Raw genomic sequence first — 14,505 nt, forward strand, 5'->3', positions numbered from 1 at the left:
TCTTGCCACAGATGTAGTCAATCTGATTCCTGTGTGTTCCATCTGGTGAAGTCTACATGTAGAGCTGCCGTTTGTGTTGTTGAAAAAAAAAAAGATTCAAAATGTAGCAGGGAGATTTGAGGCTTCACCAAAGAGCCTCCTGATAAGTTTTGTTAAAACAACCAAATGGGCTGATAAATGAGAATGTACATGGAGGTAAGTTTTTTCTTTTTCCCTTTTTTTTTTTTAGGTTAGTAAAATCGGCCATGGGACAAGAGATAGATATTAAATGAACCTGGAAGAAGGGTCTGTTATGTCTGTGTATATTTACAGAATTTAAAGTTTAGGACAATCTCTTTATGAAAAATCTAACATTAATAACGGAAACAAACACCAATTATCATTACCAATATTACACAAAAATAAAGGCACGTGCAGGTGGGGTACTCAGCAGTAGTTTGCTGAGAGGGTTTAGTCAGACTCCTTATGTAAGGATCATTTCTAAAACTGACCTGATGAATTTCTATTTGCTTATAGGAACTACATGGTCAAAGATTCTGGGCTCACCACTCTATGATTTTATGGCTAACACTGACAGGTCTTTATGTCTTGGAACCATTAAGTGTTAAGTACTTTGATCAAAGAATCAACAGAAGACATGTGCAAGTGACTGTGCTGCTTACAACTCAACAGCTGATTTGTGAATCTCATTATCATGTGCTCATAATGGATTTCCCACCTTTTGCTTCAGATAGCTGTTTTTCAGCTTTTTTTTTTTAATATCTAGGTACTTAGTAATTCTGTTTTCTTTGTCACATGCTATTGTATAGGAACTGAATAGTGATAGATAGATAAGAAGACTAAAAGCTTAAGGGTCAGGGTACCACAGGTACCTCAGTCATATACATACTTGGGTGAGGACGGCCGGCTAGCATCCATCGAGGATCATATGGGGCCTTTGAGGGAACAAACTCGATGATTCTATCTATAGGATCCTTGGAGTTCAGGAGAGGAACTGAACTGTGCACGCTCTAAAAGGAGTTTGGGAAGGAAAGAGTACAGCAATCAGTGAACAACAGTCCTATACTACAACTCAGCAACAACAGTTCCTGACAAAGAGGGCAGGGTCCACATGTGGAATTATACCCTATAGTCCCAATCATCACCTGGAAGCATTTCAATTGCCTGCCAAGCCCTCAGGAACTTGTCACAGGTCTCCAGTTTCTTTTAGGAGCCTGGCACAAAGTGTTACATTGTGATTCTTGGTTTCATTCAGTATGCTCATGTTTACTAAAAAACTTCCTGTTGGGGGGGGGGAATGTTTGGCTTTTACAAAAGAAAAAAACCCACAATGGGGAGAATTCCTTACCAGGCTGCTGGGATCTGAGCCCAGATAGGCCATGAAGGCTTCCATGGTCAGAAGACATTAGAAAAGGCCTAATGAATGAAATCCAAATACATTTTTTTCCCCTAAATTTTATTTATTTTGTTGTTGTTGAGAATATATACAGTGAAGCATACACCAATTCAACAGTTTCTACATGTACAACTTAGTGACACTGATTACACTGAGTTGTGCAATCATTCTCATCTCCCTTTTCTGAGTTGTTCATCTTTCATTAACATAAACTCACTGTTCCCTGAGGTTCCCATCTAGTCTTTTGAGTTGCTGTTGTCAATTTGATCCGATACAGATCTTAAAAGAAAATAGATGCTCAAGGCAGACCTTCTTTACTAGTAAAGCTAAACTACTGTTTGGTTTTAAGATTACTTCGGGGGATACTTTTGGTTTAAGGTTTAAAGATTATCTCAGGGCAGTACTTTCAGGGTTCATTACCCTCCATGGTTCCAGAAAGTCTAGAGCCTATGAGAATTTGAAATTCTCTTCTGGATTTCCCCCCTTTTGTTGAGGATCCTTCTATTGAATCCTGGACCAAAATGTTCAGAAATGATAGCCAGCACCATGCACTTCTAGTGTCGTGGCAAAGGAGGCAAATGTTCATGAAGGCAATGAACCAGACATTCCATATCCTCCTCTTATTCTTGACTCTCCTGTTGAGGAATAGAGACCAACTGTTGTACCTTAGAGAGCTGCTTACAAGCTTTTAAGACCCCAGGTACTATGTAACAAATTAGAATGTAGAACAGAATCATTAAACATGTTATTAGGCCATTAACCAAGATGTCCCATGAAACCATGACCCTGAACCTCCAAACCAAAAAACCAAATCCCATGAGGTGTTTTGTTGTACATAAGCAGCCTTAACAGTGCTATTATTATTTGGTCATTGTTATAAATGTATCTATCATCCAGTTTTGTAAATTCTACTTTTAACAGGTATACAATTTATTGACAGTAACTACAATAGTCAGCTGTGCAATCCTACCCTTAATCAATGGAATTTTTCTATCATCATTAACCTTCCTTTTCCTCCTCCCTCCCATCCCTTGTAACCACTAAAAAATCTTGGTCTCTATACATTTACTTTTTCTTTTATGTAAGTGTGGTCATACATTCGTTCTTTTGTGATGGGCTTATTTTGCTCAGCATAATGTCTTTAAGTTCCACCCACACTGTGGCATGTATCAAGCTTTCATTTTCCCGTTGGCTCACTAGTATTCCATTGCATGTATGTACCACACTTTCTTTATCTATTCTTCTCTTGATGGGCATTTAAGGTGTTTTTACCTTGTGGTTATTGCAAATAGTGCCACAATGAATACTGGTATATAAGTCTCTGTTTGGGTCTCTGCTTTCAAGTCTTTTGGGCATATACATAAAAGAGGAATTGCTGGGTCATATGATGTTTTTGTTTTTAATTTTTTGAGGAACCAACACACTATTTTGAATAACAGCTGTACCTTTTTGCATTTCTACCAGAATGGATACTGGTTCCAATTTCTCCATATCCTTGCCAACATTTGTTATTTTCTGTTTTTAACTTAGCCATCCTAGGGGGAGTGAAATGGTATCTTATTGTGGTTTTGTTTTGCATCTCTCTGATAGCTAATGATGCTGAAGCAACTTTTCATGTGTTTGGTGACCATGTGAATGCTCTCTTTGGTGAAATGTCTATTCAAACCATGTGACCATTAATGATTGGATTATTTTGTCTTTTTGTTAAATCATCAACGTTTTATATGTATTTTGGTTTGTCAGATTCTTGTCGGATATATAGTTTCTGAAGGAATCTAAAGGCATTTTAAAGAGAGAAGGCAAAATATGGCCTTAAGAAAAAGAGAAATCAATAGCTTTCAAAGAAATATTTCATTAAAACAAAAAAGTCCTCTACTTTATCCTGAAGATGAGATCTCAAACATGGAGGATGTGAGCCGTGGTGGAAAACAACCATATCTGTGGGCAACATCAGTGCCAGACAGGAAGTGCTCACCTTCGGCATGTAAGACAGCCAATGGAGAATAGTGAAAACTCCTTCAAAGTCATCACAGACTGTGCTGTGGGTCACCCCATTGTTGTGCATGATCTGGATGCCCCCAAGCTGGTTATTGGAGGTGTATACTTCCCGCCCGAGGACCTAGAGAAAAATGATCAAAAGAAGGACATTTGTCTCTACAAAGTCTATTTCCTAATTCACACTAACACGGATTCTTTTCTCCACAAGACAGAGATTCCAACCTCTGTGAATTGTTTTAGGAGAATATCTAGATAATCATCCTAAAGAGAAAACTCTAGAAATAAAGGGCTTTAACAATTGCATACATAATTGCAATTTAAAGGCCAGCATGCCTCAAAGCTCCAAATCATAAAAAAGACCAGGTTTACTGATCTTATAGAGACTAGTGAAACCCCTGAGACTATGGCCCCTAGTTACTCTTTGGGCTGGAATTGAACTCACTCCTGTGGCTTCCAGCCAAACAAGAGACAGACATGTAAGGTGAACATTTATACCAGGTAGGTATAATCCTTAGAACAATCAACCACAGGAGATCAGAAGGGCAGCATTTGTACAAGAAGACAACTCAGAGGGCAGGAATACACAGGATAGGAGGACATAGGGAAACGGTAACCACAGGGATGAAGTGAGAAGAGAGCTAATACATTACGGGGATTGCAATCAATGTCATGAAACAAAATGTGTATGAACTCTTGAATGGAAAAAATTTTCTCTGTAAACTTTCACCCAAATCACAGTTTTTTTTTTTTTTTAAAAAGCAAGCAAGCCAGCATGCCTCTCTGTTTGCTAGTCGCCACGAGTACCCTCAGCATACTTCAGCTCTCAGCTGAAACTACAGTGGTGGCTGAGATTAGAAGCCTGAGACACAGGGCTACCTCATCACCTGCAGGCCTGGCAGAGCGGCCATGCATATAAACACCAAAGGTAACAAGCTTTTCTTTTGACAGTCTCTACTGACAAGGCTCAGTTAAAGAAATGCTGTGGGGTTTGGGCTCTTCATTTCTTTCTTTTTTTTTAAAAAAAAAAAAAAAAAAAGGATTTTTTTTCACCTTAAATTTGACTTTTAAAGCTTGTCCCCACACACAGGCCCTAAGTCTGGCCAAACCCTGAAGCGACTCACAACACACACGAACCTCTGAGTGTAAAGTCCTCTTTGTGTGCTGGGTGCATGGCGGTGATTTATACCCAAGCCCGCTTCCCCTCCTTTTTTCCCTCCCAAGGCTTGAGGGAATTCAGGGACTCAATCTCCTGTGAATCCATGGAGGAGTTTAACCCTTGTAAGGTCGAAAGGCATCTGCAATTGGAAACTACAAAGTTTCCTTTAAAGAAGAAAAAAGAAAGAATATTCTTGGACTTAGAAATTGTAGGGTTTCTTTTTCCCTTGAAGACTAGTTAATAATTTCTTTCAAGGAGGGAGGTTTTCTGACCCAGCAGATGGAAGCTGGGCAGCCTGATCACTGAGTACCGCCAACCGCTGAGTGTGGAGTAATTGCCCGTCACCCGGGGGAGCCCCAGGAAGCGCTCGACAGTAGTGGAGCTTTCGCTGTCCTCTACCTTTCCTTTCCTTCTCCCCTCCTCCTTTTCAAAAAATCAACCAGGATCTTTCTTTCTCTTGCTAACTTTTATTCATCTCCAATCTTTGGGGAGAACCTAATAAATTAAAGACAGTACCATTCTACCTGTATTTTACTGTTTTGCTCCTTTCTGTTAGAAGCCTTGAAAGGTTCCAGCCATCCAAAGGCAGAGAAAGTTGGTGACCAAAGTAATAACCCCAGTGTGACCCAGATGGTTTTGGTTCCATTTAACTTTAGCTAGGAAGGGCAGAAGTGACTTTTCTGAAAGGAATAAGGAAGGTGAAATTGCTCTCAGATTACTGTTTTCCTTGATAAGGAAATGCAGGGAACAAGCCTTTATAGGCAGCCCCAAGCTGAGCCACACGCTGGCAGCTCCTCTGAAGGAGCCCTGGGAACAGGGCAGACCGTATCTGACCACTGGGCTCCCCTCCTCCTCGCGTCTGCCTTTAATCTCAGCCCAGGCTGCAGCTCTTTTCTCATTCTCCTGCTGCCTCTTTCCATTTGCCCTCTCCCTGACTGATACACTGATCTCTCGGTCACTCGGCTTTCTGCTCCACTGAGTCCATATTACTAATAACACCTCCGCCACGGCCAGTTTACCTCATGAAGGCAGGAGCACATCATTACAAAATAAACTCATAACTTTGACATTCTAGCAAATACACGCCGTTTGTTATTTTTATGGCTTTAGTCTCTCTAACAGGCAGAGGGCATTACATACCTGTTTCATTTATATCTTTAAATGTGCGCACACATGCACACTCACACATGCATCACGAAACAAAACAGAAAGAAAAAAGCAAAACAAATACCCAAAGCAGTCAGTTGATGAGGGACCCTGGTGGAGGCAGGAACCCTGTCACTCACAGAGGCCACGCTCTGATCTGGCTCTGGTTTTATGGACGTCATAAACCCGATGGCCCACAACTGGTCCTTCTGGGACAGAATGCCTCTCTAGTAGAAGTCATTCAGTGTGATCAGCAGTATTTTTAATTATTAAAATAAAATCAGAAAAGGAGAAAAGGAATAAAAAGGAGACACTGGGCTGACCCCGAATGTCTAAAATTCACAATGTATGTCAGGAGCCAAGTGCTCCCTGCTGCAAAGGAGAGCAGGGGCCGTTTTCTACTCAGAGGCACTCGTCTCCTTCCTATGAAACACTGCCTCTCGTACTTGATCATCTCTAACCACTTAAGATCTTACACATCTCCAAAATTAGTAATGGACTGATGAAAGACCAATCTCAGGAAAAGGAAAGGACCCCAAGCAGACCAGGGCTGTAAATACACCCTCCTCAGAACATTTTCCACCTCATTTCAAGGAGAAAGACAGCATCCAGAACCAGGCTACCTCCAAGTACTCTGCCACGTGCCTGTCCCACCCCGTATGTTTACAAACTAATGGGAGACAAGCTTTGAAGGAAGAAGAGTTCAGCAATTCAGCATGTCTTCCCTCTTGCAAGCTGAAACATGAGTTTTGATATTTTGGCATTGTTCTGCATGGGCAGCAGTATTTCTATATTTCTTCTCTAGTTTTAAAAAGAAACCTAACCAGGGCCTAACACAACCAAGAACATTATTTCTGGGCTAATAAATGTTTGTTATGTGAGAAGATTCACTTGATTTGGGAATTAAAGACAAAAATTATAGGGTAGACCCACAAAAGTATCCAAATAGCTCTCACTGAACAGCTTTACTGGGGGTGGGGTGGAGGGGTGGAGACCAGAAATGAAACCTGCTCCACTGACCACAAACAAATGCTAACAGTCATAGCTACTTAACAGTGAAGAGAAAGCCAGGCCCCTCCAGTTCATCTCAAATGACTGTATGTTTGGAGCATGCACCGGGAGAATGAGGGCTCACACAATAGCTCCTGATTTACAGGGGTCGTTACAGACTCAAGTGGTTTTAATGATTTTAGAATACTTCACTTGGAATAGAAGCTCCAACCAAGGAAGCAGAATCCGGGCTACGACAAAATCTATTCTGCCTAACTCTGAAATGCTCATGCCGGAGCAGTTACACAAACCCTGGTCAGCATCTACAAAGGCAAAGAAAAGAGCCACACACACAGAACTGCTTCATTCCTCCATATGTTACCCTACCAACCTTGTTCAAAAAAATTTGAGGTAAACAACCCTCATCAACATATTTTCATGAAGGTGAGGTTCATTCATCCATCTTTTAAACGTTGACATAAGTATTTCTATATCAGCCAAACTGTGTGCTGTGTTACCCTCTCCACATTATTCCTCTTGCATTTTCTACTGCACGATAATAAACTTGTAAGTATCTGGCCAGCAAGCACCAGTAACCATTTAAACATGGGAGCCATTCCAACAGAGATGACTGTGCTGAGGCCCCACTCTGGTGCCCTCCAAGCCTAAGTGGAAAAGCAGCACCATGAAATATTAGGAGCGGATACCATCTCAGGGTCTCCTGCCCCATGCCCACAGAGAAAGAAGGGCTGAATTTGAGAGGAAAGAGGATCATCATCAACTCTCAATATAAGTTAAGCCTCATCCAGCACTTCATTCATTGCAGTTGGCAGACCTGAGAATTAAGGAACATCAAATAAAAGCCAGTGATCAGCAGAGACTCAATTGTTAAAGGCTCCACCAAAGATGCTTCATACATAGCCTTTAGAATTTTTGAGATACATAAGAAGCAAAAATGAAAGCAGTCTTATATACATGCTAAGGCCTCTGCTGCTGCTTATCTAGAGGTACTGAAGACACCTCAGGTTTACCATAGCTGACAGGCAATGAAAGTCTAATATACCGCTTTCTCTCTCCCTTAAATCCCTTTTTGGAGATCAAGATAAACACGTTCTTCCTTTCCCCAGTGCCCCAGACATTTGACTGAAGTGGCAGAACATTCTGAGGTTTTGTGCAAATGAAATCACTATGTAATACTGAGTAAGTGTAGTATTTACTTGTCAGGATATTTGTCAGCACAGGCATTGAGATTTCCAAGTTTCACACAGGCAACTTAGCTCCATTTTTAAAAAATCACATCTGCCCTGGTATATACATCACATTGGGAACTCTTAGACTTATGGGCAAATATTTGTAATCAAGTGCTAACGATGTGAAAAATAAAGATGCATATAGATGGAATAAAACAATGAACTTGACCACTGCTTATTCACCCCTCCCCCCCATACCTTGTCCAATCTTTTCCCCTTTAAACAATTAGAGCATCTTCTATTTAAACAAGTAGAGAGAATAAAATTCCTCCTGCATCTAAGAATTAGGCTACACAAATCTAAATCCTCTCTGTGACCTACCTCATTAGGATGTTTCCATTCTCAAGAGGATCTGAGGAGGGGTTTTGTAAATGTACTGAGCAACTGTCATCAGTGGACTTCATCTATGATTCCAGATATTAAAGTCACGCTGGGATCTGCCCCATTATTGATAAGGGCATGGCTGAGGCAGAGATGGCTATTAGAAAGAATAAGTGGAAGAAGAGAAAAAGTGGTAAAATAAGGACAAAAGGGGAAGGATGAGATAGAAGAAAGGGAAGGGGAGAGAAAAGAGGAAAAGGAGGAAAAAAATCTAATAGCTCATTTACTCAGTGCTACTCACACCCTCCTCCCTGACCTGTGAGGACTACATTTTTAAAAGCTGATGAGTAATTCAATCTCCAATTAACAATTTTAACTGGTACACATATTACTGTGTAAAAAAAGAATATACCCAAGGATGAATGGAATTAAATCTCTAGGGAGACAGGAGCCATGCCTATGTGACCAAGAATGTTTGGGGATTCCAAAACATAGTCTCATAACACATAGCCACAGGACTACAACTACCTCTGTCCGTGTACATATTGCCACTCCTGTGCCTGGCAAACTGCAGTGTGGCTGCCAGCAGGTAAACTAGGGTTGGGAGTTAGAGAAGGTGCTCAGTGACCAATGGCTGGCAGAGAAAGAAAAAGCCTCTGACTTGAGCCACAGATGGAGTCAAGACCATCCACTGTAAGACCAAAACTCTATGAACAGAAAAATTATGACGTGATCATGTTTGTTGAAGGGTAAACTGGGAGGGGAAGTGAGTGAGCTACGAGCGGGAGAAAAGATATTTAGCAATAAAGATCGAAATACAGGTCCGAAGCAACACTGGAAGACTTCTGCTTACTGAGGTATAGAGCTCCCTCAGAACACACAGGATGCGTTAGAGGGCAGGACAATGGTAATGATGAAAGTGAAGTGGGTCAGGAACAGAGACTCATTTTTAATGTAAAAGGAGTAGAGGAGAGCCACATGATAGTTTCCTCCTCAAATGTATGAGAAAAAGCATAGGCTTCCAGAGAGAAAGCTGACTACTAACAAAAAAATCACTCATTGCAGGGATTCATCAATTGCTCCATTTGCTAGGGACTTGAGAGTACTGACAATAAATTATTTCCAAATGTGGAAAAATTTTAAAGTCATGTTTACTGAAGTATAATCTACATAGAGTAAAATTCTCCATTTTTATGAATTTTGACAAATGCATATTCATATGTAACCACTACGATCAACACAGAATATCTTCATCACCTCAAAAAGTTCCCTTGCACACTCCTTTAAAAATTAGTCCCCTCCACTCACTCTAGCAACCACAGATCTGCTTTCTGTCCTGGTAGTTTTCCATTTTCTAGAATGTTACACGAATGGAATCTTATGTAGCCTTCTGAGCCTAGTTTCTTTCAGCCAGCATAATTCATCTGAGATTCACTCATGCTATTTCAGGTATCAGTAGATATAAAAAATTTTTATTGTGATTTGGGTGCAAATTTACAAAGCAGAATCATCTTACACTCAATAGTTCATACACATTTTGTTTCACGGCACCAGTTACAATCCCCACCATAAACAGCTCTCTCCCATTTCCTCCCTGTGACTTCCTCCTCTTTCCTTAACAATGCTAACTAAAAGGTTAGAGGTTCAAGTCCACTCACATGCACCTTGAAAGCAAGCCCTGGCGACCTTCTGAAAAACTAGCCATTGTAAACCCTACAGGGCCCAGCTCTACTCTAACACTCCTGGGTCACCACAGCCAGAATCGACTTGATAGCAGTTGGTTTTTCTTTTTTTTAATTGTGGCTTTAATTTATATCTCCGTAATGTTTGATGACATTGAGCATTTTTCATGTGCTTATTTGCCATCTTCTTTGGTGCTATGTCTGTTCAAATCAGGGCTTTGAACTGGTTCAGGCATGGCCGATGTAGCAAAATCAGAAGACTCAAATTTGTAAAATATGGGTATACTAGAATGATAACTGGAATAGGAAAAATTATGGGTCAAAGCCTCGAAATGACAGCCTCAGAACAGGTGTAATGCAACGCAACCACTACCATGGAGTTGGATCTGACTCATAGCGACCCCTCCCCTTGGGTTTCCGAGGCAGTATCACTACAAAAGTAAGACTGCCCAACCTTTCTTCCAAGGAGTGGCTCATGGGTTTGAACCACCAGCCTTCTGGTTAGCAGTCAAATGCCTTAGGCACTGCACTACCAGAGCTCCTCAGAAGAGGTGTAGTAAGTCCTTTTAGGAGTTTGGTGCTGGACAATTATTATTTTAATAAGGAGCTCAGGTGGTGCAGTGCCTAAGGCATTTGACTGCTAACCAGAAGGTTTAAATCCACCAGGCACTCAGTGAAAGGAAGATAGGGCAATCTACTTCAGTAAAGATTTACTGCCTTGGAAACCCAATGAGGGTTGCTGTGAGTTGGAATCGACTTGAAGATAGTGGGTTTTTGGTTTACTGTGGTTTAGGTGAAAGTCTACAAAGCACATTAGTTTCCCATTCAACAATTTTTACATAGATCATTTGGTGACATTGGCTGCAATCTCCACAATGTGTCAGCACTCTTCCTACTTCCACTCTGGGTTGTTTCTATTCACCCAGCTTTTCTACCCCTTCATGTCTTCTGAAAGTTACTTCTGGGTAAACACTGCATTTTGGGAGCTCTGGTAGCATAGTGCCTAAGACACTTGACTGCTAACCAGAAGGTTGGCGGTTCAAATCCACCAGCCACTCCTCAGAAGGAAGACAGGGCAATCTACTTCCGTAGTAATACAGCCTTGGAAACTCAAGGAGGGGTTGCTATGAGTCGGGTCCAACTTGACAGCATATAACAACAACAATAGTTAAATGTTTTAAAGGACCAAATTACTCATAGGTGTTAATCTTCACTTTATAGGCCTGCCTATTGTTTGGCTATATGATCCCCAGGAGTGGGTTCACTTCTAGGTTTTAAAGGTGTCTAAGGGCCATAGTCTCTGGGGTTGCACTAGTCTCTATCAGACCACCAAATCTGGTGTTATTCCTCCCCCCCCCATGAATTTGAATTTTGTTCTACATTTTTCTCTCACTCTGTCCAGGACCTTGTACTGTGATCCTTGTCAGAGCTATCAGTAGTGCTAGGTGGGCACCACCTAGTTCTTCTGGTCTCAGGCTCCACTAGGAGGCTGTGGTTCACATGGCTCATTAGTCCTCTGGCTTTCTTCATTTTGCTTTGCTTTGCTTTGGCTGGGAAGAGACCAACAGTTGTATCTTGGGTGGTTTGCTCACAAGCTTTTAAGACCCCAGTTACTACTCTTCAAAGTAGTAGGACATTGCCTTTATGGACTATGTTGTCCCCTGTGAAGGAGACTGGATTATTGCCAAGACTGTGGAGTGTGACAGACATTCAGCGTGGTGTGGTTGGTTGCTATCTCTGAGCAGGGCATAGTTGTGTCCAACTCTGCCGGTCAAGAGATTTGGCTGCTATGCAACATGCACGCTGCTCTTGTTTCCTAACAGAGTAATTAAGTTTCTAGCAGGACACTGATGCATAATTTTTCCCATACCAGTTATTGTTCATTGTGGTAAACCCGTATTTTACAAATTTGGGTCTGTTCTGGTTTCACTTCATTGGCCATGACTGAACAGGAGGAACAAGCCCTGGTTCAAATGTGTTTTCCTTTTTTTTTTTTTTTTTAAAAAAAAAACTGGGTTATTTCCTTATGAGAATTCTTTATACATTCTGAATGTCGGGCTTATATCAAATATATCTTTCTCAAAGATCTAAGTCAAAAAATAAAAAACTTTTTCAGTTCACCTCCCCGTGCCACTTCTGAGTAGAACAGCTGTATGAGTTTGGTACCGAAGAGCAGATGGCTACATGACTGATTGATTATGCCCAACAGTTGCAAGCCACAAGAATTCAGACAGGAGCCTGGCTTCTTAAGGAGTAGCGCTAACTCTTCATCTTGGCAGCCCTTCTCTTTGTGTTTTCCCATTTGCACCTGGTGGGCAGCAATTTGATTATTTTTTTCCTTTAAAAAATATGAAAAGCCTACCACTGTCTTTAAGCTTAAATTTTAAACTCCATGAAAGCAGGAATCATCTTTGTATCCTCACATGATAAGAACAGAGCTTTACATAAAATAGGCATGCAATAAATGCATGCTCCAATTCTTGGTGCTCTCCAAAAGCTCAGCTTTGATTTCTTTTTTCAGTAAGTTACACCAGTACAGGGAGTTCTGGTAGCGTAGTACCTAAGGTACTTGACTGCTAACCAGAAGACTGGAGGTTCAAACCCACCAGCCACTCCTCAGAAGGAAGGTTGGACAATCTACTTCCACAGTGATACCACCTCGGAAACCCAAGGAGGGGTTGCTATGAGTCAGGTCGAACTTGATGGCACATTACAACAACACCACACTAGTACAAGCAAAAAGAGTCTTTTGTATTAATGTTACGTAGTATGTGGTGGATTTCTTAAGTGATCATTCCTATCTTTTTCGTTTTCCCCAGTGTAGACACTATGGGCTTTTCTTTCAATTTTTTTTTTTTTTTTTAACCTGTGCTGGAATTAAACTAGTAATTCTATATAGTATAAAACCGTATTATATTAGAGTTTCTCTACTGAGCTGCATAAATCTGTTTTATCCGGTGAGAAAAGGCATATTTTACCAATGGGTCAGATAGAAAATGAAGTACTCAAAAGTTGATTATATGTTTCAATAGTCTTGGCTTCTCATATTTGCATATTATGCTGTTTGTTAAATTTGGGTGAGTTCTTTCCCCCTAATAACACCGATTTCTCAATTTCTGTCAGTGCACACTACTTTAAAGGGTTTAAATTCCAAACACTGAGACACTACGAAAATTAGGAACCAGTCAAAAATCAACCAGAAAAACCTGAAGCACAGGCATGGTAATCTGTAGCTCAATCTAAACAGCTCTTAAAGCTTCTCCTTTCATAATTCAACACTACTGACTGTGTACTTTAGCTGATTAGACTGTGTGATGACGGCCACTCTGAATGACAGGGGGCACAGCGAGATTTGGATCCATGCACAGGGGACATTCCCTAGAATGATGAACAGCCAGGAGTCAGGTTTCTAAACAGTCTAGTTTCCTGAGTCTTTATCATATTCACACAGCAGTCTGTGCACACCCAGGGCTCAAGTCTGTCTTCCTCCTAGAAATAGACTTGAGTCCTTGCATTTCTAATCTACCAACGTGTGCAGTTCTTGCACTTTTAATTTATGAGTGTTTGGGGGGGAACCTCTCTGACTTGGGAACATATTGGCTTGGTCTAATGCTTGGAGATTATTAAACTTGGAGCTATGCTCCACTATCAAGTCTACAGATCTTTTATTTAGAAGATATGGTGCTCTAAATGCACAAAGAGCTCCCTGTCACCTTCACATTAAAGCCCCTGGTGCCTGGTAAATGGAATTATATAGCTGTCATCTCCTTTCCCCAAAGTTTTAAGAGTACAATGGGCTCATTTTTTCATACTCCATCCCAGCTTCAGAACTAAGAGACCTACTTTGTATTGATTTAAGGTCTCAGAAATAAATAAACCTGCTTCACCACTGTGATTCACAACAAATTCATGATACACTATTGCATGATATATTTCAAGCTCTTGCTCTGGCTCTCTTTTTCCTCTGGTGAGTGATGGGGGAGTTGGGAGGTAGTGGGGAGCCACAAAGCTGACAGCCTGATGGTTATTGGAGATGGCTGCTGACTGCAAATCCAAGAACAGATATGTTGGAGGAGTATGGAATTTTTTTTTTTTTTTTACTTGGGGGCAAGGGTGAGAAGCTAATTTACTTGGGTCTCAGGCTGGAGCTGGGGGAGAAGAAAGGTTAAGGGGAGCAAAGAGGGGCAGGCAGAGTAGTGAAGTTTCAAATAAACACTGATCTGCAAAGACAGAGCTACGAACATGTGTAGAAGGAAGAAAGGTGAAGAAACTCCAACATAGGAAGGTTTAATAGTAGAGGTTGGGGAGATCAACGCTGATACTTAATGACTGAATGGAAAATGAAAAAGTGGAATAAACTGCTCTTCCTAAGGGACCATGCTCAAAGACCTGAGAGCACACTTAGTTTGAGTGCAGGTACAAAATTTAATTACAGGCAGAAATCGCAGAGACAATGCATACCAGAGAACCTATGAAGTAGAGACATTCCTTCTTTTTTTTTAATACTTAGAAAGCATCAGAATCCTGGAGGCTGAAATGGATACTCTGGAGATAGAGAGATAACAG

The 14,505-nt window shown here is 41.0% G+C and overlaps 1 protein-coding gene across 1 annotated transcript in view; it reads right to left on the reverse strand.

Annotated features, from left to right (window-relative positions):
• Positions 1–14,505, reverse strand: part of ACACA (acetyl-CoA carboxylase alpha) — a 260,973-nt gene that overhangs the window by 43,881 nt on the left and 202,587 nt on the right. Inside the window, exons 45-46 of the mRNA XM_007947891.2 lie at positions 3,372–3,515; positions 890–1,010 (exon numbers count right to left, since the gene is read on the reverse strand). Coding sequence (XP_007946082.2) covers positions 890–1,010; positions 3,372–3,515 — 265 coding nt within the window. The remainder of the gene's footprint in view (positions 1–889; positions 1,011–3,371; positions 3,516–14,505) is intronic.

This window comes from Orycteropus afer, unplaced genomic scaffold (genome assembly GCF_000298275.1).
Source record: "Orycteropus afer afer isolate SDZICR_OR568_19922 unplaced genomic scaffold, OryAfe1.0 scaffold00196, whole genome shotgun sequence".
In the NCBI taxonomy this organism is placed as follows: Eukaryota; Metazoa; Chordata; class Mammalia; order Tubulidentata; family Orycteropodidae; genus Orycteropus; species Orycteropus afer.